Genomic DNA, 23,274 nt, shown 5'->3' with positions numbered 1-23,274 from the left:
AAGAAAAACACCTGTCTCCTTGGTTCACACACACATATTCATACACACTAACACAAACATTCACGATGAGCAACACTTGAACTTGAACAAAGAATCAAGAGCAGCACTCGCTCATGCAAATGTGACGTTAGTCAGAATCTGCTCAGAAGTGCAGTCTGTGTTGGCCAAGGGGAGTCATCTTCTTCTCAGCCTCCTCGGCTCCTCCCCCTGTCCAATGAGTTACGCAGTATTTGAGCCTTCAGGAGAGTAAGGGAAGCCAGACATTATAGAGACAGTTGGACAAGGCTGACAGACTCCCACTCCAATCCCACTACAGATACCAAGGTAGATTGAAATTTGGCATCCAGATTTTAGTCATCATCACGCATCCAGTTAATTTCATTAGTCGGTTCATCACTGGAGGTGGAACAGATGATCACTAATGTTTGTTTCTGCAGAAGAGTTTGCTCCATGCTTGTTGTTTCTTCAGGTAGTGTTTTTGTTACGCTCTTAGGCGTTTATTACTGTGTGACTTTTTGATTTCCCAACGGTGTGCTCCTCTGGAATACCATCACTCTGTCTTTGAACTCTGTCTCGAACTGCCTTCACCAATGCTGACTGAAACGTATGGAGCCATGTCCATGGGGTCAGATGTTCGAGATCTGACCCTCTTACCTCCAGCACCTCCCGTGCCATCCTTACCAGGAGCAGGTGGTGGCTGTGGGATGTCTGTTGGAAGTGGCCAGTGGACCCAACTGCTGGACCTCCACCCTGGCTCTCCCTACAGCTCCCTGCCCTCCCACCACTCCCTTATCAAGCAGGAACCAGGTTGGGGCACCACTGACTCCATAGAGGACCCTCACTGTGGACTCGGGGCCTTCACAGTGCACTTCTCAGGCCAGTTTACAGGGTCAGGACCCTGTCGGGTCGGGACCTTCGGAGAACCAACTTCAGGTCAACCCAGAGTGTTTCCCAGTGGAACCTACCTGCCTGGCTGTGTGGACAGTCCCCCTGCACCCAGGAACCAGGGTAAGCATGCTGATTCCCACTCCCACCTCTGTCTCCTTGCATGAGACATGAGGACTTGTTGTTCTCACATGCCAATCAATGACATCTAGGTTTTATCACAAGACATTTTTTTCTTACATTTCTTGCTCTATGTGTTCATTATGTGACTCCATGTTTGGGGTCTGTAAACACATCTGTTGTATCTGAGCAGGATGTTGTGTGCTGTCCTGGGTCATTCTGTCCCATGTGAGGACTAGGCTTGACAGCTTTCTGGTAATGGTCTGGCAGAGATCTGTAACAGTTCACTTCCAGTGGGGTTTATGGTATTATTCAGCAGAAATGACTCGGATGAGTTTGATCCACTGGCAGAGTAACAACAACTATAATTTATTTCTTTTTGTTGTGTTGAATTCATAATTAAGAAAATAATTTATAGGTAGATCATTCATAAAGTTTCATGAGGTTTTAGTATTGCATACCTCCTTTTTTGGCTTTTGTCATCTTTGTTAAATGTAATCATCAACTTTCAAATGATAACTCAAGCACATCCTTGTGAAGTGCAGGTATTTATGCATGATTAACTTTACCATGTACCCACAAGTAGAAGACCATCGTAGACAAGGGGTTGTTTTGACCTAGCGTTAGTGTTATTTTCTATATTACTGTTGTGTCTACCCAAACTAAATATGGTATGGCTGTGAACTGTTTTGACTGTCATGCACCGTTTTGTACAACAAACGGTAACTTTAAGGAAAAACTTGAGCTTCCCTAAAACCAGAAGTAATAATAAAAATAACAAAAATAACCCATTAAGACTAGGTAAAGTTAACCCAGTAATACCTACACACCAACCAAGTTAATAAAAAAATACACACAAAGAACATATGATAACCCGTAGAGCCGCTGTAGTCGTTCAAGCTGTGTATAGAAATCTAAAGTGATGAACTGTGAATCCTAAGCTTGGCTTACTGATCTGACCAATACTTCTTTTGATTTTTTTAACCCTAGACCTGCACAAAATGGATCTGCAGGAATTTAGCTGCTACTTATCTGGAACCTTAATCTGGAATCAAACTTAATTTTCTCTTTCCTGTGCAGTGTTAACAAACAGTAGATATGATTCTTTTACTGTCCTTTGGGGCTCATTATTTAAAGGTCAGAGGTTTAAATCTGAATGTGTCTGCTGATGTGACTTGCAAAAGTCAGTATGCAGTGAGACTTGTTTGCTCAGTGGAAAGCCAAAATTCTGCAGGCTGCAAGGATTTAAGTAAGAGTTTGTGAGTCACTTTTCTTTGAAACTTTTCAACATCCCTCTCGGGCCTGACTCAGGACATAGCAGAATGCCCACGCAGTGTGTGTATGTGTAAATAACGTAGAACATGGTTATATGATTGATTTCATATAGTTTTATCAAATTTAACATTCTGCTTTAAATTGCTCCATATTTACATTTACATACACTAAAGTAGCTTCAATAATAGAAGCAGTACTATCTACTTTTACCATTTTTGCAGTCTAATAAATGTAATAAAGTCAACATACATGAAATTCCTTACTTCTTAATGTTGTTTTTTTTTACTGAGCATATTCTACAGTAGCTCATCTCAGTCCATCTGTAGTGTGTTTGCCAAATTTCTTTTTCCACCTGCCATAAATATTGCAACCACAAGGCCAAAGATAGATGGGGGGAAAAAAAGAATATGTTACAAGGAAAGAGGATTTACTGGTCTGATGAATGACTGTCTGTAGTAACCCTGCCAGGCGCTAAGAGCTACTACCAGGACGATTCTGATAACTGATCAGATACTGGAGACTTTACAAGCTTCACAATGTTACAGTCATTTGTGAGATGGTAATCTAATTACTCGACCAGGCAAATAAGATCATTTTAACTTTCCATTGCTTCCATTTTTGTTTGCTCTTTTCAGGCTATGGAGCAGTGGGTTTGGACAGCAACCCCAGTTATGGTCACACTCCGTCTCACCACACCCCTCAGCTCTCCAGCCTGTCCTTCAAACACGAGGACACACTGTCACCGCCAAACAACATAGGTAACTGTCTGCATCCTGACGTCTTTTCACTAAATTGACTTGCAGACTGGAAGACTGTCCTGTCACAGCAAGGTTATATAAGTAACCCGTCATTTTTCCTATCACAACAAAATGGCTATTATCCATTTTCCTTCATCTCTCTCCATTTCTGTCAGCGCACACATTCATACATGCAGACATACATAAACACTCTCCCTCTCGCTCTTTAAGCATACGTATGGTTAATGACTCTGGAAATGATAACTTGTGGGGGAACAGCTTTATGTGACTCTGCTGGAATGTCCAAAACTGTCTGAGGACCAATATATTATGAGAACCTGAGAAGGCCCACTGTTTGTAATTGACCTGTTCTCTCTTTGAAAAGAGAAGCTATGTCTTTGAAATGAACTATTATTCATTATATAAATATAATTTTCTGAGTGGGCTTTAATGTGTTTTGCGTGAGGTTCTGAGGTAGAGAACAGGGTTGCGTATTAATAGTAATACAAACATCCTTGTACACGATCATTCTTGGGAAGGTTTTCAGTCTAAAATTACTAGTAAGCAGCTGTGGGACAATGGAAAGTGTGCTGCTTAACTTTGACAGTAAAGCTAAAACTAGTCGCTGATTAATCAATAAGTCAATCATAAAAAAATGAATCAGGAACATTTGTAATAACTATTCAGTTATTTAAGTTGTGTTTTAAACCAAAAGATGCCAAAAAAAAATTAACTGCTTCTAGCTTCTCAAAATGTGAATATTTGCCAGTTTTCTTGTACATAATTGTTAGCTGCTGTCTTATTTTGAAGCACATTTCATATTTTCTTAAATTTAGTTGACCAGTACACGGCTCCTCCTCCCATGTTTGGTTGCCACAATCCTTCAGAATCCTGCCCGAGCAGCCAAGCTCTGCTGCTGAGAAACTACAACAGGTACAAATTATTTGTCTTTGCATGTGTTTATTGTTGTTGTGTTTGCCACACTGAATCTTCTTTCCGCACAAATTTCACCCTCCCCCCAAGGTTTTCAAACTTCTCTCTCAGCAGTTCATATCAAATTCTTTCCACCAGCAACATTTTAAAGCAAGATCATGGGGAAAAAAAGCTTTGCAAGTGAATTTATTCTTGGAATGTGAAACAATGCATTCATGTTATGGTGTTCATTTATCTCTCTACTGCTATTTAGTTTGCAGTCTTTAAGGTAATTTTTGAATTAAATATGCACATAATTTCTCCGAGACAGTGTGGTTGAGACTCTCATCATTCACCCCCAGTTAGGCTTGAGTCCAGTCATTTTTTTTTTCTGCTGGATTCCTCTTGCTTTTTATTTCTTTCAGTTTTACTACAGTTTCAAGAAAGAAAAAAAGAAAACAGTGTGACAGAAGGCTTGGTCTTGGTTAAAAAAAACATTTTGTGTATTCGTTTCCAATGGAGGCCTTGGCTTTCTCACTTGCTGTTAATTTTTAGAAGTGTGAACTCTCCCTAATCCTGTGTTAAGCCCTGCATCTGCCTCTGCTCTGTCTGGATGTTGAATTCTAATTTGTTCTGAGGTTAAGTACTGCCCACTGGTGCTCAGCAGGCCAAAACAAACACTGAGTGATCTACTGCTGATGTGTCTGAATCCACCCGGAGGAAAAATGAGGAGAAAAGTAAAAGAGACAAGTTCAGTGAAAGCGAGAGTTAAGTGAAGGGGTGGGGCAGCTGGGACGGGGAATCTGCTTATTTTAACCTCTGAATGTGTTTCCAACTTGCTTTCATTTTGATGCAAAACATCTCAAAGGATAAATTAGGACAAAATTCTCTGAATGCCGCCCTGCAATGTTGTTGGAGAAACAGAACATGTGCTACCCAAATACTGGAACAGCAGTTGATAAGAAGGGGGAAGACTTCACTGTTGTTAGTGCTTATGGGATGGACTGGAAACCCTCAAACCAACAGAGAAACATGCACATACTCGCACACACTGTGTATATATATGTCAGATATCAGTGAGTCTTTCCACAGTTGAACATAGTTCAGAGCTGATTAGCGAGCCATCATGATCCTTCCCTCAAGGACTTCTCAAGGAATGCCGTCCAGAATTCCCCTGAAACTGTTTCCCACCTTTAATGATACTGAGGACAGAGTGATGTCATGCACTGGTCCATGGTGTACTAGGCACGGAGGCACTCACCCCCGCAGAGTGCAGACTCGCATGTCCAAGTGTGTGTGTTTCTGTACTATGTGTGTGTGTGTGTCTGTGTGCACACTAGTGTGATCTGCCAAGGTAAAGAATGGCTCAGAGCCCATGTTTTTTAATGAAGCCAGTGAGGAGTGTGGTGGGTGGACAGGATGTGTTAATAAGCCAACCATTTGGAGTTCCCCCTGAACGAAATGTCTTCATTATCCACGTAAAGGAGGAGAAATAACAGGAAGAATGCACTGTAATATAAATATATTCAGTGTTGTCTAATTTCAGAATTTTCAAAAAAAAAAAAATGCTATTTGCAGTGTAACCTCAGAGCCAATCTTGTTCTATAACCTTTTAATCTACCAGTGTACTAACATTTTTTATTGTCTTGAAATTTTACAAACTGCTTATGTTTCACTCAGTGATAACGTATACCAAATGGCGTCTCAGCTGGACTGTGTAACATGGAATCAGATGAACACCCTGGCATCTTCCATGAAAAGGTGAGCTTCTTCTTCTTCTCCTTCTTTTTTTTTTTTTTTTTTCATATAATGCCTTGTATTCTTGAGTTTTGACCAGCATTTGTGGTGGTGCAGAGGAGGAAGAGGAGGATTTGACCAGATGGCTGTTGGCCTGCTGCCTAGGGAAATCAGGAAGCGGAGAAGAACATATTAGTGTGTGTGTGTGTGTGTGTGTGTGTGTGTGCCGTCCTCTACTTCTACTACATGCTTTAAAGACTTGGCTTTCAATTTGAGGCCCTTAAGAACTTGGCTTCAAATCTTAAGTTCTTTCTAAACATTAAATATTAATAACTAGGTAATCAACAATCAGAGATAAAGATCCAAAAAAATCATTCTTACTGATGCTGTTTTTTGAAATTTTTACCTCTAAAAATCTGAAGCCACTCTGCTTCATCGGGACTGTGTCATTATTAGATTCACCAACTGTGGCAACCAAGGGTGTGATGTCCTGCTCATTGCAAATCAATGGGCAGAGCGCAGACGAAGACACAAATATGGAGATTTTTCACATGAAATAACTAAAGAACAAAACTGTTCTAAGAGTAGCAGAAAATCATGTGCTCATGTAGGATCCCATCACTCAAACCAAGAAGGTGACTGAGCAAATATATGTTTTCAGGGCCTTTAATTAAAAGTAATTTCTCTCACATAAACTTAACACAAATAAGATTTTGGCTTTATTGTGTTATTAATCATTAATGGCATGATCAGAATCTGAGTTTTACCTTTTATGCTGTATCTGCAGTAACATTTTCACACTCAGAATTTTATGTTTGAATTCATTTGTAATCGTGTTCCTGCCTCGCAGTGGCCATACAACCAGCTATGACAGTGACCCCACAGTCCCACCTCCACCCATGCTTGTCAGTGCCCAGTACCACATACACACACATGGTGTCTTCAGAGGACTACAGGTAAGTTAACCCACATGCAAGCACAAAAAGTACACAGAGTCACACATACACACACAGACATACAATGAATAACTACACAAAGTGAACTTCTCTATTGTAAAGCCCCCTCTTTTCATTCTTTCATTCTCTTTCTTAAAGGATGTCAGACGGGTACCTGGCATTGCTCCTCCAGTTGTGAGGTCTTCAGAGGCCAGTGAGAAGCGTCCATTTGTATGTGCTTATCCTGGCTGCAGCAAGAAATACTTCAAACTGTCACATCTGCAGATGCATGGCCGCAAACACACAGGTGAGGTGACGTTATTTATACCACTGTTTCCTGCTCAGACCTCAAACAGCTTCTCTTCATGAATTACAATGACTAATTCGTACAGACTGTAAAAGTTAAAAATAAAACATTTGGGTTTGATGGTCTTAAAACCTTGGCATTGGAGTGATGATGATGATGTGGGTGGTTTATTTTGCAGGAGAGAAGCCGTACCAGTGTGATTTCACAGACTGTGGCCGCAGATTCTCTCGCTCAGACCAGTTAAAGAGGCACCAGCGCAGACACACAGGTACACTAGGAAAACACGCTACAGGAAGACACGGAGCTCGTGACTTCACTCTTTTTTTTTTTTTTTTAAGAAATTTGGGGGGAGTTTACATTCCACAACATAAAAAATATATTTTATTTACTGATTAAAGTATGTTAAGACTTAATATATTCAAATTTGACTACTTTTTGGCCCATAGATAAATAAATAGTTAAAGGATTTGGTATTTCCCAACCAGAATTATATTCCTGGCAGTGTGGAGAAGGCCATGAAATGGGCTTTGGGATATAAAATTAATGACAAATCCAAATAATCATAACATTTTAGTGTTTTTATTTTTGAATGTCTGATGGAAATTTTTTAAACTGGAGCACGGTTATTGGAATTGTGACCTCATTTCTCTGAAATCCTCTCTCTCTTGTTACTTTTGCCTCCCTACGCTTTCTTTGAAGATAGAGGCCGTCATTGTTGTTATAAGACTCCAGTGATACTTGTACAATATAAATTAATCCAGTGCAAGAATACCACAAGTTAAGAAATCACCTCTCTGACTTACTCCTAATAATACATTAACACTGTGTTACCTTATGTTACCCTTTAAATCCTGGGGCCCACAGAGTCTGCTGCGGCTCTTATTTGTCCAAACAAAATTGCCCAAAATTGGAAAACAAGTACATTGTAGGACATGTGAAATTAACTGATTTTATTAGCTGAGATCACTGATTTTTCTCACCGTGGTACAATTAATCATTATGTGTGAATTCTAAATGATTTGACTGTGAATGTTGTCTCATTAGACACCACGCAGAATGAAACCACACACAAAAATAATGTGTTGAAACAATAAAATTTCCCTGCACTGTTTTCATTTGTGATGCATCCAGTCTCCGCGGTGATTGCTCCATCTAATCAAATATTTAAACTTTTGACCCTCACCCCACTCTCTGCCACGGCCACAATCACACAACCACTGCCATCTCTGCGTAGGAGTGAAGCCCTTTCAGTGCGAGACGTGTCAGAGAAAGTTTTCACGGTCAGATCATCTTAAGACGCACACGCGGACTCATACAGGTAAAACAAGTGCGTATACCTTTATTTTCTACCTCTCCATTCCTCTAAGATTTTTTAATATATTGTTACTATTGTTATAGTCCCTCTGACAACCGATTTCTCTCCCCTTTTCCTTGTTCGTCCCCTCCTTGTCAGGTGAGAAGCCCTTTACCTGCCGCTGGTCCAACTGTCAGAAGAAGTTTGCCCGCTCTGACGAGCTGGTGCGCCACCACAGCATGCACCAGAGGAACCTGACCAAGCTGCAGCCTGCCATCTGAACAGCGAGGAGAGGAGGACGAGGAGCAGGAGGACAAAGAGGAAGGTGACAATATGTTGTGCCAGCTAGAGGAGAAAGACGGCTGGAGCCTGGTCAGCGGTTTTGGTGCCTTGTCAGACTCGCTGAAGTGATGAGCACAGCTGATGGCTCACTCAAGCCAGACAGACGACGTCAGGAGAACAAACTCACAGATGATCCACTAGATCTTCACAATGATGCACCTCGACCTAGCACTGGCTGACATCAGAACTCAGACGTTGAGAGGGTACAATACCACAATAATTCTGAGCCAAGAAGTTGTTTTTTTTTTTTGTGAGATGGGAGGAAAATGTTGATACACAATTTTGGAAATTTTAGTACACTTGCACTGTCTTTTTCTTTTAATGTTAAAATTGTGTCACTTCAAAAATGTGCTGGACCATTTAAACTGGATTTAGGAAATGGACAAATTGTTACTTTTTGTCCATTTAACTGAGCACAGAGAATTTTTTTCATTGGGGAATGTGAACATCTTTATATTCTTACAGTATACAGGACACTCACCAAATTGCTTTGTATATATTTGTATTTGCTTACATTTATTGGCGTTCCTTTTGTGTTTTCTACATTTTTTCTAAGTTTTTATAAAATGTTGATTCACATCAAGAATAAAAGCATGTCGTTCATGTGTGTGTGTGTGTGTGAGAGAGAGAGAGAGAGAGAGAGAGAGAGAGAGAGAGAGAGAGAGAGAGAGAGAGAGAGAGAGAGAACAAAGAAGAGGTGTTGTTGTTGTCAGGTTAAGGGGCCACCTATGAGTGGTGGTGCTGGGGTGGTGGAGGGGGGTGACAGACACTAAAACAGCACCCCAACGTGACACTGACAGGGTGCAGGTCTCACCCTCCTAAATCTCCGACACACATCTTTTTAACTATGAACATCTGGAGCCCAATAAATCCCATTAGAAAAGACACATACCTCAGTGTCAGCTGGCTGTACTTCACCCATTACCCCCTTCCACATAGGCTGGGCCTGACACACACACACACACACACTTATTGAAAATAATAGCCCACAGTTTAGAACAGCACTTTACATCCTTCAGCCACATGATGGCAGTATCAGCCTTTTCAGTCCAGCAGATGGGACTCAAGCTGTGAGTGCTGGAGTGTGACTGTAGCCAAAATACGACTTACACTTTTACACCTCTGTGTTCAGATAGCCCATGTCAACCTCACTCTTTCCTGTAGTGGCACTGAGTATCCACAGTAAAGATGTTAATGTCAACCAAAGTGAGAAACAGGAAGGCACACTCAGAATATGCCCTGGCTGAACCATCAAATATACATGATGTGGATGGAGTTGTGTGTCAGCTCGTGTGCAAGTCTATAAGAGATGGGATGATTCAGCTACAGCAGGTCTGTTAATAAATTATGACTCAGTGTTGGTACAGAGAGATGTTACATGGCTCTGTGGACTAATGATGTCACATACCTGGAAAAGCAATGTAAGCACGCACATACAAGCATAGTATATTTAGCTGCTGGCTACATGCTCGCACATGGAAACCAAGGCACACATTTAGGCCACTGAAGGCATTCACTCTGCACCTGCACTCCTTGTTTCATTTCCACCGCAGACCTTGACAATTGCCAAACTAACAGAGAGATTAAAATGCCGTTCTCCTATTTCAGGGTCACATACGGCTCATTTGAAGTGGTGATTCAAGTTGTTTTCCAATCCACGTAATGGCTGCGAGGTAGTATCTCTGTGATGTTCTGGTTTTTTTTTCTTTCTTTTTCTGCTTCTTAATCCAATGCACTTTGATTAAGAAGTGCTTCTCTTTGTTCTCTCTCTGCGGGGGCGCCGGGAAGCGGAGGAAGATCAGAGGGACAGCAGAGTTGAACATTTTACTCACTCCAGTTCACTCTTAACTGGAGACTGCCAAGGATGTGTAGAGCACGAGGAGCCCGTGCTTTAAACGTCCTCAATCATTAGTGCCATCATTATCTCTCTCTCTCTCTCTCTCTCACACACACACACACACACACACACACACACACACACACAGAGAGACACTGACCTCAGCCCTGCATTGATCTACCTGACATTCATGACAAGTTTCTGATTGGAGATTGCAGGAGGAGGTGCTATCTGATAAAACAACAAATGTCTGCACTCCATTCCCATTCTGCCAAACATTACCACCAATCTGAATGCATGAATACACACATACATGCACATACACACTCGCATGCACACGCGCCACCAGATGCCCCCTCAGCTGTACTGTTGGCTGTTTGCCTTTAAGGGGTGTCAGCGTGGGTAATCTCAGGTGACATACACCTGGTAACATACAGCCCAAGACATCTGTAGGACAGCAGGCCTGCTAACTTCACAGCCTCCAAATCAACATGCAAACCCCCCCCTCAAAAGGTTTATTTTTGAATGCAAGAGTGATATAACCTCACTCTCAAAATCAAAGCCAAGAAAGGAGTATGTTTCATTCCATATGTCTAAGTTCCAACCTTTACTTTCTTCACACTTTATACTGAGTTACTTGGTCTAATAAAAACAGCTATTATTTTTCAATATGTCATCCAGTGAAGTCCCAGGTGCATCCAACATCAGCATACAGCTCCCGCTGTGATTATTAGGGCCAAAAACGACATTATTTAACCTCTGGGTGCTGGAAAGGTCAGTGCACATGTAGCGCACAGAGGCCTCTATGAGCCCCATGGGATTGTTAACAAGGTCAAGGCCCCAGAGAGGAAAGTTAACGGGGTTACAAGGAGGCCCGCATGCAAAAACAATGCTACACCAACAGGAGGCGCTGTCAAGGACTGTTCACATGTTAAGTGAAGCATGTTTTTAGTTGTATTCCCAGATAGCAACCCCCCCCTTCCCCTCAGGCTAGCTCTCTTGTGCAGAGCTGCTGCTCCACAGTCTGAGGGGCCTAGGGGTTCTTGGGGGTTTTCCCTGTGGTATAGCAGGGAGCCTGAGGGGCTCCAGTGTGTAGGAGCTTTGGGAATGCAGAGGCCTTGGGGGCCTGGAGCTCAGATGGGGCCTAGAGGGTAAACTTTCTCACTCAGGGAGCAGAGATGGAGCAGATAGAGAAAGACAGCAAGGAAAACACCTTGAGAAGAGTCTGTCAGATATGCAGGCAGCAGCCGGGAAGATCCCATGAGGGTACACAGGCACAGAAACACAAATACACTCCTGTATGTATACTCTAGACCAAAACCAATATGTGGGCCAGCAAATAGAGACAGAAAGAGCTTTTTAAATATTCCCCTCTCTCCTCGACTGTCCCGTCTTTCATCTTCTCCTCTTTTCTCCCTCCTGCTGTCTCTTCTATTCCGGTGGAAGATATTAACTCCTAACAGGATTAGATGTGTCTCTCTATCATGTGAGATACAAGATCACAAACTAACCCAAGCCCCCTGGGGAGCGGTGGGATGGGATGGATGAAACAAGGCCTCGTCTCCCCTCACTTCCCCTCCATCCCAAAGGTATCCAGATGCTGGGACATGGGGAGAGAAGACCAGAGAAAGAAGAGAGACAAATGTTGACAAATGGAGCGAGAGACGCGTTTTGTCCAAAGATATCAGTCTCACTGGGATAGCATTGTCTCCACCCTTACTGTCATGAACTCCAAAACAACTCTACTGCGGGGCACTTTGTCCATCTTTTAATTAAAACTTGAAAAGTTTCTCTCTGCGTATATCATACAAGATATGCTGCTGCCTGTCAGAATGAGTGGGCGACTAAAGCAGCGAAGCAGCCGTGTAAAAGCTGGTTGAAACTGATTTTGAGTCATCCTGACCTCAGTCCAAAGAGCTCCCATTACTCCAAAGGCAGTTATAATTAGTTACCAACTCACTAGGTTTATGGTTCCTAAATTGAAATGTATTGCTCTTTAAAGCCTTCTCTCTAATTGTGTCGTCATTAATGGCTCGTTCCTTATCTACACTGCGTTGATGGGCACATAAAAACTCATGATGATGGACGAGCACAAGTGCAGTTGTTAAAAAGACACAAGGTTTTCACTTGTTCCACCTCATAACCACTAGGGGGAGTAGAGTCCTGTGGTGGGAAAAAGGAGTGATAACCACTTTCTCTGAGGTGACATGAAAGACTGATGGATTCCCTCAAGCTTCATTGTCCAGGAGTAGAAACATGCAAGGTGCTGAATTAGCCTACATTCACATGACACGCACATACAATAACACGGCTTGCATGAACACAAAAGAAATGGTCTGCGTATCATCAGGGATGTAGCCAGCATTTTAAAAGAACTGAGATCATGAGTCAGGTTCACCGAGTTCAGTGCCTCAGAAGATTTTGACCACATACAAGAAATGGGGCATTTGATTTCATTTATTTATTTATTTTCATTTAGATTTCTCAGATTTATTCAGTGCCTTAACTGTTAAAGTATATTTCCTGTAAATCTACCTGGAATAAAACTCTGGTGGCCATCTATTGGCTTCACATTTAAACATATTGAAACACTGGAAAGAGTTTGTTCATGATGTTTTATCAATCATTATTCGAAAATGCAAGGTTTACACGTTTTAGCCACAGGTTCTAAACCTTGAACTTTGTTTAGAAAGGGGAGCTATAAGTGCCTGTGATAAAGTACATAGTTATTTGTTCATGTCTGACAAATGTTTCACCACTGCAACAACATTTTGTTCGGCATCTTATAGGTCCATGTGGACTAGGATGAGCAAGACGCAATAAATTACATAAGGAACTAAATGGAACCTGTAAATAAGATTCCATCCATGTGCAAGGTTTTGATCATAGAGTGTAAAGTTCACCCTTTAGATTGGTAAAAAACCCTCGAAATCACAGAAAAATTACAAGAGAACATGACCTCAGAAGTCCTCAATGCTGCTAGCACACCCAGAAGTAGTAATAATTATACTAATGATGATGATGATAGCAAGTATACTAGCAACAACAACATTATTGTGTACCTTAAAGAAAATATGTGAGTTCTTCTGTGGGCAGATATGTATTTGGCTTATTCAAGGCAGTTTCAGCAATAAAATATAATAATCTGACCTCAAACAAGCAGAGAAGAGGAAAGCCTATCCTTTGACATGTCATGTTAAGGCGCAGCATCACACAAAGTTCCCGTTCAGCTTGGTAAATATAAAGTATTTTCTCTAAGCAGCTCGATAATGAACAGAGATTATACTTTTTTTTTTTTTTTCCTTTTTTTTCTGTTATGCATCTTATTATATAATGGGCAGAAAGCCTGTTATGAAAGCCTCAGCACAGGATGGGTCAGATGTCCCAAAGATCATTACAAACAACACCCTAGGCTACAAATCCCCAGGGTGGAAGGAACAAACACAAGAGATAAAAGACAAAGATGAGGGAGCGCAGAGATAGATGAAAAATAGGGCATTATGATGATAAGAGCCAGAGAGGAGCTGGGGAGCTGGGTGGGGGGTGAGGGGGGTGAGGGGGACTGTATGCGCTGTATAGTTTGTTATGCAGGCAGTTTAATTATAGTAGTCATTTTTGGTTTGCTGCTGTTAATTGCTGATAGGGAAATTGCAGTGTACTATGAAAAAAAAGCTCTTTAAAAGGAGATTGTTGGTGGACATGACTAAGTGAAAATTATACTGGAATGGGGGTGGGGGGCAGCTCGTGGTCAAAGACATTAATATGCTACACTTTATGACCCCCCTCTCCCACTGTCTCCATCCTGTTCTCACCCAGAGGGCTCATTATTGTCAGTGGAGAGGGGTTGATCTACGCAGACACTCATATGAGCGCCGTCTGAAGGCATTACTGTACACACACTCCCCCAGTGTGAATGATTAGGATCCTATCATAAACAGGAGGGGCAGGCTGTTAAACATGACCGCGAGGCAGGCTGCACATAGTCCATGTGCCCCCCCAGCTTGCACTGGCAAATACGCATTTGGTCCGTTTACATCTCTGTGCACCACTTACACTCATGCACCTTCACTCACACAGTTGGCCCAGACACACAGATGCGCCCTGACACATGACAAACCTCATATGCTATTTGGAGGAAGTACATTGAGCTACTTGGTGTTTTAGGCCTCCCAATTATTCAAATGTATGATGCAAGACTGACCCCCGACTCTTTAGCAAGGCAATAGAGCAACTATTAGATTATCTAATGGACATTATCATTAAAGGCAACACCTCCACTTTTCTTTCTTTCTTTTTTGTCAGATGAACAAAAGAAGGAACTCATCTTAAAAGAAATTTGCATTCTGGGATGGCATTGTACGAGTGGAGACACGCCAGAATCTGGTAACCTATTTCTGCAAATTTTTATGAAATAATCATTGTTATTGTCATGTTGCCCTCTTACAAAGTCATCAAACGCTGAAATTTATACGAGAATAAAAACACTGAACAAGACATTTGAGGCTCCTGCAGTCAGGGTCAGGGTAAGTGTCTGAAGAAGGTCCTACATTACAACAGAATAACACAGCCCACACATACATCGCCCTGTCCCTTGTTCCTAATGAGCTTTATCGCACTGGTCCCGCTTGACTTGTCTTGCTAACTGGCACACATATATCCATATGTTCCACATGAGCAAGCAGAGGGGACAGGCTGGGTGGCAGAGCTGCTTTCTCAGTTACATCTGAGAGTTTTACTGCAACAGCCAGCAGCAACAGCAAGTCAGCTTAAGTCCATCTCTGCTGTGCGTGTGTGTACACTGCAATTAGTCATGAGAAGTGTTAACAGCATCTGCATGTTCCTGATGTTCAGTGGGTCAAAAAGTTGAAGCCAGACTTGAACATTTGATACCCGATAGAAGCTGTCTTCAGTATGCCCATGTGAACCACACACAGCACATATGTAAACTCAGTTGTAATTTTATATAGTACATTTAGGGTAAACAGATGCAGTCGAATACAACTGGCCTCCATTAAATCTATGTGAAGGTTTTAACGTACAACACTATAACCTTGGAGATGGTAGGATTTATGGCAGGAGCGTTGGATTAGACTGCATTAGTTTAAGGTAAAGACGCAGAAAGAGCGTGAGACTTAACAGCAGGAGCTTAAGAAGGAAATGGTGAGAAACTCAGTGGATCAGTCTCAGTGTGTTTTAAGTGTTATGTGTTGTGTAGGCTGGAGTCTGATTACTGCAGACTGCGAGTATTCACCTGTGCCCATGCTCTGTAACAGCAGGGAGATAAGGAAAGTGGGACACTGCTTCATCGAGGCATGAGAAGGCCAGTATTCGCACTAAAGTCATCTAAAACTATCTGATAGTTAATTGTTGAATTTGTCATAGCTGTCAAGACTGGTGGAGACTGTTCTGTCTCTGTCCCTGAACAGCAATATTCAAAAGAGAAATTACTATAAATGCTACAGTGCAGATGGTTTGCAGCTTAACACACAAAATATACTTTTTCTTTTCTTTTTATTTTGACAATTCGTGAGCATGTGCAGTGTGAAAAATGAGACATGTTGATATGTTTCTGCTCATGTGTGATGTGAACCATTAACTGTGGTTTGAGACAACAGAGTAGTAACAAAAAAAAACATGAGAAAGAGAAAAAAGGAGTTTGAGTGACAATAAACTGATTAAAATGACAAGACCCCTGCATTGTTCTATGCACGTGTAAAACAAGCTCCACAATACAAAATGTGTGATAAAAATGACAAAAAATACATTTGTGATGTTTGTATACATAATGTCAAAGGTAGCAAACAAAACATTGACAAAGAAAACATTGACAAAGAATATGACCTCAGTGATTTTACAGGAAGGAAGGAGTCATGTTAGAGGTGAGGACAGGAAACTTGACTTCCCTCCTCTTATGTATTCAAGCCTGTAGAGTACTTTAAAAATCCAACCTTAGTTAAATTGGGCAGCTGTATAAAGGTAAAGCTCAAATGTAACATCAGCAAAAGTCAATAAAAATGTAACATAGAGCATACTGTTGGCCTTAGGTATAGCAATAAATACATTTCAAACTAAGAACAAAGAAAAAAAAATCCATTCACAGGCTAAACTAAAAACCAAACACGTGCAAAAACCATGCTGTAAAACATTAGTTAGCTTTATAGCATTTAACTAGTACAGAAAAAAAATTGGACCAAAAAAAAACTGTAAACAAAGAAACATCATGTGTAGTTCAGAAGTTATTTGATAAATAAATAAAAATCAGCATAAATGTTCTGAGCTGTTGTTTCACATTAATGGTGTTATCAAAAACTATTCGTGTATCTGACAATCCGTGTAAAGCTCAGCATTCAGCTTTGACAGGTTTTATTAAAAGACTATCTGCACAGTCCTCTGAGGCAGCGAAGCCGACGACACGGCTGAAAGGCACCATCGATGGAAAGCACGTCCACTGAGTCTGGCTTTGCTCCTGAATGTCAGAAACAGGCCCGTCGACATAAACACCGAGATGGACTCTTAGTGTTAGTGGTAGGACCGATCTTTGTTCCTCTGCTCGACTGATATCTACAGCATCCGGCACACTGACATCTGTCCCACTGTTATGAGAGAAAGGATGGAGCGGTGGTAGTGGGGGCAGGAGGAGGCTTAAGAGTCTGTGATTCTGTCTTTGAAGACAAAGATGTTCAACAACCCTCCTCACACACACACACACACACACACACACACACTCTGACAGCTCAGAGCTCATCATGGTTCCTGGTGAGGTCCTCTCCATAGTTGGTGGCCTGACTTCCAACAAACATGTTCCAGTTTTCAAGAATTTCTTCTTTGGTCAGCATTTGATCCTGAGAGGAGAGGACAAGGGAATCTTCATTATATTAACAATATTTAATGCATTAAAAATGTGTAAAAACTCAGGTGATGCCTCTAAAAACAGCAAAAAGCTGAAATTGTAGAGGACGCCTGCTCAGATGAAAAGAAACAGGACTTGAGCGTGTTGATGAAGCTCAGTCATGTCGTACCTTGTCTTGGTCAGACTCATAAACCAGATGTCTGGCCTCAGCCTGGGCATGGTCGTAGTCTTGGGGCAAAATCCAGTGGCGGATCTCGTCCTGGTCCATCTTACCGTCTTTGTTCAAGTCTCGGAAGTCAGAGAACTGCTCCCTCTCAGTCTTCACCCAGTCTGGCTCTGGACCTCCGTCCTCGTGAGCAAACATATCCGCTGAAACAACAAAAGGCCGTGGCGTTAGCACAGGCGTGGAGACAAATGAGGAAAATGGAATTCAAAGTTTCACAGTTTCAGGTTGTTTGCAGTTAAAATGCTGTTTAGCATGTTGCTGAGCTTGTGTATGTGTCTAATGACACGGCTGTTATTTCTATTAGTGTGTTTTTGATAGCTTATCTAAAAATTAATTTGATTTAATTTATTTCAATTCATTGCTTGAACTCACCAATATACTCATCCTCGTCCACATGTCCATCGCCGTTCTTGTCAATGTCCTCCAGGGTTTCCTGCATTCAGAAGGCGTTAATGATGCCATTAAAGCGAGAGACAAGGGTCAACAATAGTGGAACTTTCACTTTGAATAATAAAAGACAAACGTGTTGCCCCAGGCAGGACGAGTGAATGCATGAGGGTCATCTTACAGCTGGGCTGGCAGACTGACACTGCAACTACAGGCTCCCCTTCTGATGAAAGCCAAACCCTCCACATTAAAAGGTGATATGTGATTGTTTTTAGCAAACAGTTTTAAAGTCCTCGCCCTCCACACTTTTATCTCTCACATCCTGGATTTGACAGTGCGTGAATTGAACTAAATGGTTACTTAAAGGTTTGCCGTGTGAGCTGAGCATTAGTTAACAACCACACGCTTACATGTACAGTAATTGCAACGCATCTGGGCGACTCACGCACGCACGCAGCTGCATAGATTCAAATCACTGTATGCATCCTTTCCTGCAGGTGAGATGTCCTCTCTGAACCCTGCTGAATGATTGATGGCCATGTAGCGTCTGTGGTCTAATAGCTGGCTAATAATAAATAAGAACATCCATCCATCCATTTTCTATACCCACTTAACCTTTGAAAGGTTTCGTGTAAACAAGAAGAGATGTTCATTAAAAATATAAAGCCTACAGACCTCTGTAAACACGGACAGTATGACAGATGTTCTGTACATTTCATAAGCATGTGAGAGATGCACCACTATCACAGAAGTCCATTCAGGGACATGTATATATCTGTAATTTGAGTGCAGTAACAATCTTGTCATAGTTTTTTTTACTGTTGCTAATAATATACAATAGGTTTGGATGATAAACTAAATTTATTCGGATGGCCAAGATTTAGAATCTCTCAATGACCTTAATTTACTTGTTGCAGTTTAAAGTAAATAATTAGTCTGAATCCCAAACACTTACACGAGGAATTAGAGCGACAACCAATGACATCATATGAGACATTCAACCAACTAATCAGCTCAAAGTCCAGTACAGAAGTCCAGAATCTCTCCCACAGGTTTTAATGGAGACATGAAGGAAGCAATAAAAGGAAAAAGAAAAAAAAACAAACAAAAGGTTTGCCTTGTATCTGTTCTTAAGAAAGTGGTGCTAAGCAGAGCAACAGTTTGATAATGTTTAGGAACTGTACGTGATGAAAGAGTTGAACTGTCTTTTGGGAGTAAAAGAAAATATTTTTGACAGAAAGTGGGATAAACTGATCAATTATATGAAACAAGATGCTCTAATGAAATAACCAAGTGCGAAATACATGGAAATTAAATCTACGTATACGCCTGAGAACTTGAAGAGAACCATTTGTTTTATACTGTATTTGCATTCCTGTCACATGTTGTCAATTTGAGATTTGAAAACCAAATAAAGACTCGAGCATTAAAATAACCAAATCATGTTGTACTGGAAAATCCGAAACACCTGAGTGGGAACATAGTGAAGAGATTCAAGGAACACTACTGCTATTCAGTGTTTTCTGTACAGATGAATACAACACACCTACTGGACAGTAAGTCACAGTGACACTTAATCCGAATGGCGTAATGACTGGAGAGGTACTTTACAACGTGCTGTAGTGGAGGTCTCTGGCCTCTGAAATCAGATAGTGGCAACAGACGCGGGCAGAAATTGGAAGTTGGACGTATAAACAGAGCGCTCTGTTATGCGAACAAGTGTGTAGGTGTATAGCTGGCACTCGGGGGGATGACTTCATGTTCCTCCCTGAATCTTTGTGAGCCCCTTTAGATATCTGTCCCGCCGGCATACAATCACGTCCTTTCTAAGGCCACCAAGTGTATCCTCTTCCTGTTTTCTCATATGACTACATACAACATCAAGAACTCATTATTGTGCGGTTGTGTGAAAGATCTGACTTGTAAAGAATCAGTCTAACTCCTTCCTGTTGTGAGACCCGGGCCTCTTATTGGCTTCAGCCAGATTCGCCACAATTAGTGAAGACGCCACTGGCAGGACCGTTCTTCGGTAACATTCGGTGACATCATAAAAATGAGCGTTTAATAATTAACTCTGTCAAATGGGTAGTACAACTTTTATGAACGCAGCACCATAGTGCATCACTGCTAACATTTGCCACACAACTGCTCCGCGAAGCTAAATTTATATTTAAAGACTGAGTCTTAAATGGGACAGTCGGTCCATCCCACTGGACCTGTTCCAAAAAATATAGAAACTCAATCATTTCCGGGCCGAGTTAAAATTTCATTAGGGAGTTATCCAAATGTAGCACATTTATCCAAGAGGCCCATCAGATTAAACGCATGGAACAGAAACTCAAATCTTGCTCCTGTAATTAAAGTATATTTCTTAGAGGGCAGACAACTTATAAAAAAAAATTTGACTCGAGGGGTTTTTATTTTTTCCCAGTGCAAATCTAAATGTGTAACACTGCGCTTAGTGTAGCCTCTGAAAAAAGTCTGAGACAACAAACACTAGCCTTGCTACCCTGCCCCTTTCTAATCACATTTAATCATCATGTGGTTACAGAGGGCTTACCAGAACCACAATATCCCTCATGCGCTCAAACTCTTCAGGGTGGAGGAATGCTGTGAACTCTTCTCTGTCTGCTGCCAAGTCACCATCCAGATCAGCTGTTTTAAACCTCCTCTCGTCTCGAGGAAGCATCTTCTTGAAGCTGAACTGGTCCGTGGCATCCTCAAACTCCTCCGGGTTGGCTAAGAGGGTGAAATAAAAATCAGGTTACTGTCACGCCTATAAATAGCTGTCTTATACTGTCCCATACTACTGTAGTAAAAAAAAAAAAACCACACAGTGTGCCTAAAACAAGTGAATTCATACCGAGGTAGTATCCATACGTGGCTTGCTTGTACTCATCCCATGAAACTTTGTTGTCTTTGTTCAGGTCATAATCTGTCCACACCTTTGCCACATTCTCATACACATAACGCTTCTGTACACGTTTTATCCAAGTCTTCAGCTCAGCTGTGGTGATGTAGCCGTCAGCATCGCTGTCTATCCGGTCCACGATCTTACTGCGAGGCAAGGGAAGAAAGAGAGGAAGCCTTTGTTAGAGACATTAATGGTAAAATCCTGACGTAGGTGAGAATATGCAGCACTTTGTCTTAAGTTCATGGAGAATTTACAGGCCCCAGAAGTCATGTCTTTGTGCTTTTTCAGCTCTAACTCACTGATGAGTTTCCTCAATAGACAAAATAACTAAATAAATATTTGGTAGTGACATTTTTTACTACAGGGGATGTGGCTTCAGTTGGTAGGAGGGGCAGGCAAACCTATTTTAGTACAAAAAAAAATGCTGTGTAGCTGTGGTGTATTCTTAGACCTGGGTTGCCACGTTGAGATGTTACAGGGGTCCTCCCACTCTCAACACCACAGGAAAGAGTTTTGCTTTGGGAGGGGATCCCGTTTAGCCAACGTGTGTTACATGGTGCCAACTTGTCATCCAAGCAGTGGCGAACAAAAAAAAAAAAAAAAAGAAGAAGAAACTGAAGCGAATGAAGAAGCACACAAACCACGCAGCACATTAAGTTTGTGACAGAGGCACTGTATGAAGACTGCCACGCCGCTTTACTCAAACTTCATCACCTACAAATGGTTCTTTAATGATGATGTATAATTAAGATTTCGGCAAAGCAATTAACTCTGTAGGAGTGTGTGCGAATAATGTTGGTGGCATAATAATGCACCGCTTTATCCTGCTCTGTAGATCTTGATGGCATGCACATCTTTCTCAACTTGTGCGCATGTTGTTAAATTTTAATGTGCTTAGCCTGAACAGTTAAACACACGCAGCAGCAGCAGAGAAGTGAGTGTGCGTGATTTACCAAAAAAAAAAAAAAAAAAAGCCCAATGCAGCCTGTTACAGTAACACTAAGCCTGTCTGTGACTCGCGAATAATGATATTATTTCCTTACCCAAGCCTGTCCTTGCTCTCCTCGGGGGTGAGCTGATCAAATGTTTTGGCCTCCTCTTTGCCTAGAAAGGCCTCATGGTCGTACTGGAAGCTTTTATTGTCTTCGTGCGTTCGCCTGCTCAGTTCAGGCTCATGATGAACTCTCTCTTTCCTTAACGTCGGCTTCCCGTGCACCACAACAGTGCACAGAAGGACGGCGCACACGAAGCCGAAGACGTCCATCAGTCAGGGATGAAGCTGCTGGGTTTCTCTCGGGCCAGAGCAGTTTGTTTCTACACAGGCCTGTGTCACTACAGTGCACAATAAGCAAGCTATGTGCTATGTGGCAACTTTCACTTGCTTACACCGCTACACACTAACCTTTCCTCCTTTCTTCAGCAGCCGTGCGCAACAACGTTGCCGCAGCAGCAGCGGCATCCAAAAGCCAAACCTACAGAGAGCACCTGGTCCAGCAGACAGGTCCACTGAGCACACCTACAGTCCTCAGTCAAACGGCTACAAGCAATCCTAGCCCCCTTTTCCTGAGGAAGGGATGCAACCAAACCGGGATTTCCTGCCGCCTTACGTACAGCCATTCACAGCGTCCGTTACAGGCAGGGCCCAGCCTCGTCCACTGACAGGATCCCTGCCATTGGCCGACGGGATGTCGGTAACACGAGAGGGATTCAGGCGCCACGTTGCAAGCTGACTCGCAAAGTCGGCTCACTGTGGAGTCAGCATGGGTCAGTGTGAAACCAGTGAGTAGTAAAAAAAAAAAACAACAACAACCAAATAACACGAGTTGTCTGATATTGTACGGCTCTGTGAGCTGCTTCAGTGTCACGATCACGTCCCCACTCGTATCAACATGCACTCGCCATGACGGTGTGGTTGTGTGTAACTGAGTGGAGCCTACAGGTATGTGCATGTGCAACAAGGGTTCAAGGCCTGGGTGCCTTAATTATGCATTGTCACCCACAAATATGCAGTCCTTGTAGAGGCTTGTCTTCTCTATAGTTTGTAATCCAATAAACAGGGTGTTGAAAACTAGGACCACAATACAGGACACCCTGGAACCCCTTAAGAGCGGTGCACTTGTTCAATTTGTTTGTTTGTTTGTACGTTTGAGACAAGGTTTTAGGCTAACTGAGAAGCTTCTTAAACAGAAATAACAGTGTTTTTGGACAAAATGAAGTGAGTACTGAGTATGTAGTTATGTTAATAATATACTGCAATATATAAGCATGAACTGTTTACTTGGAATCCATACCAAGGGGGGAGTTGAGGACCGGAGCAGCTAATGTTAGGAACGCTGTTGCGGTGTGTTCCGTGTTCTCGAGTCCGTTTATTGCGGTAATACTAGGCTACAATTTTATTTCGTCTCATTTTTTTGTTTAAAAAGTCTGGTGAATTTTTTTGTACCACAACCGTTTTAGTGTTATTTAGGCTTAAAATTCCTACATAAATTAGCGCGTGATTACGTTGAGTGACATCC

At 41.9% G+C, this 23,274-nt stretch overlaps 2 protein-coding genes across 3 annotated transcripts; one reads left to right on the top strand and one right to left on the bottom strand.

The window, feature by feature from the left end:
* Positions 1-214: 214 nt before the first annotated feature.
* Positions 215-9,059, top strand: wt1b (WT1 transcription factor b). 2 transcript variants are annotated; one of them, XM_041034517.1, is made up of 9 exons: positions 215-1,008; positions 2,916-3,038; positions 3,854-3,950; positions 5,610-5,690; positions 6,517-6,622; positions 6,761-6,908; positions 7,087-7,176; positions 8,143-8,226; positions 8,362-9,059. In XM_041034517.1, the coding sequence occupies exons 1-9, from the start codon at positions 591-593 to the stop codon at positions 8,481-8,483; spliced, it is 1,269 nt and encodes a 422-aa protein (XP_040890451.1). In that variant the 5' UTR covers positions 215-590; the 3' UTR covers positions 8,484-9,059. The 2 variants fall into 2 exon arrangements, with proteins under 2 accessions (XP_040890451.1, XP_040890441.1); XM_041034507.1 differs by having other exon boundaries at positions 8,143-8,235.
* A 6,838-nt stretch (positions 9,060-15,897) lies between these two features.
* On the bottom strand, positions 15,898-22,312 carry rcn1 (reticulocalbin 1, EF-hand calcium binding domain). Its single transcript, XM_041044394.1, has 6 exons — positions 21,802-22,312; positions 20,708-20,901; positions 20,405-20,583; positions 17,830-17,890; positions 17,401-17,600; positions 15,898-17,223 (listed from the first exon to the last, which is right to left on the bottom strand). The coding sequence occupies exons 1-6, from the start codon at positions 22,020-22,022 to the stop codon at positions 17,116-17,118; spliced, it is 963 nt and encodes a 320-aa protein (XP_040900328.1). The 5' UTR covers positions 22,023-22,312; the 3' UTR covers positions 15,898-17,115.
* Positions 22,313-23,274: the final 962 nt, after the last annotated feature.

The sequence above is a fragment of the Toxotes jaculatrix genome, chromosome 1 (genome assembly GCF_017976425.1).
Source record: "Toxotes jaculatrix isolate fToxJac2 chromosome 1, fToxJac2.pri, whole genome shotgun sequence".
NCBI lineage: Eukaryota > Metazoa > Chordata > Actinopteri > Toxotidae > Toxotes > Toxotes jaculatrix.
Note: the sequence above shows the minus strand (reverse complement) of the source record. Positions and strands in the feature narration are given on the sequence as shown.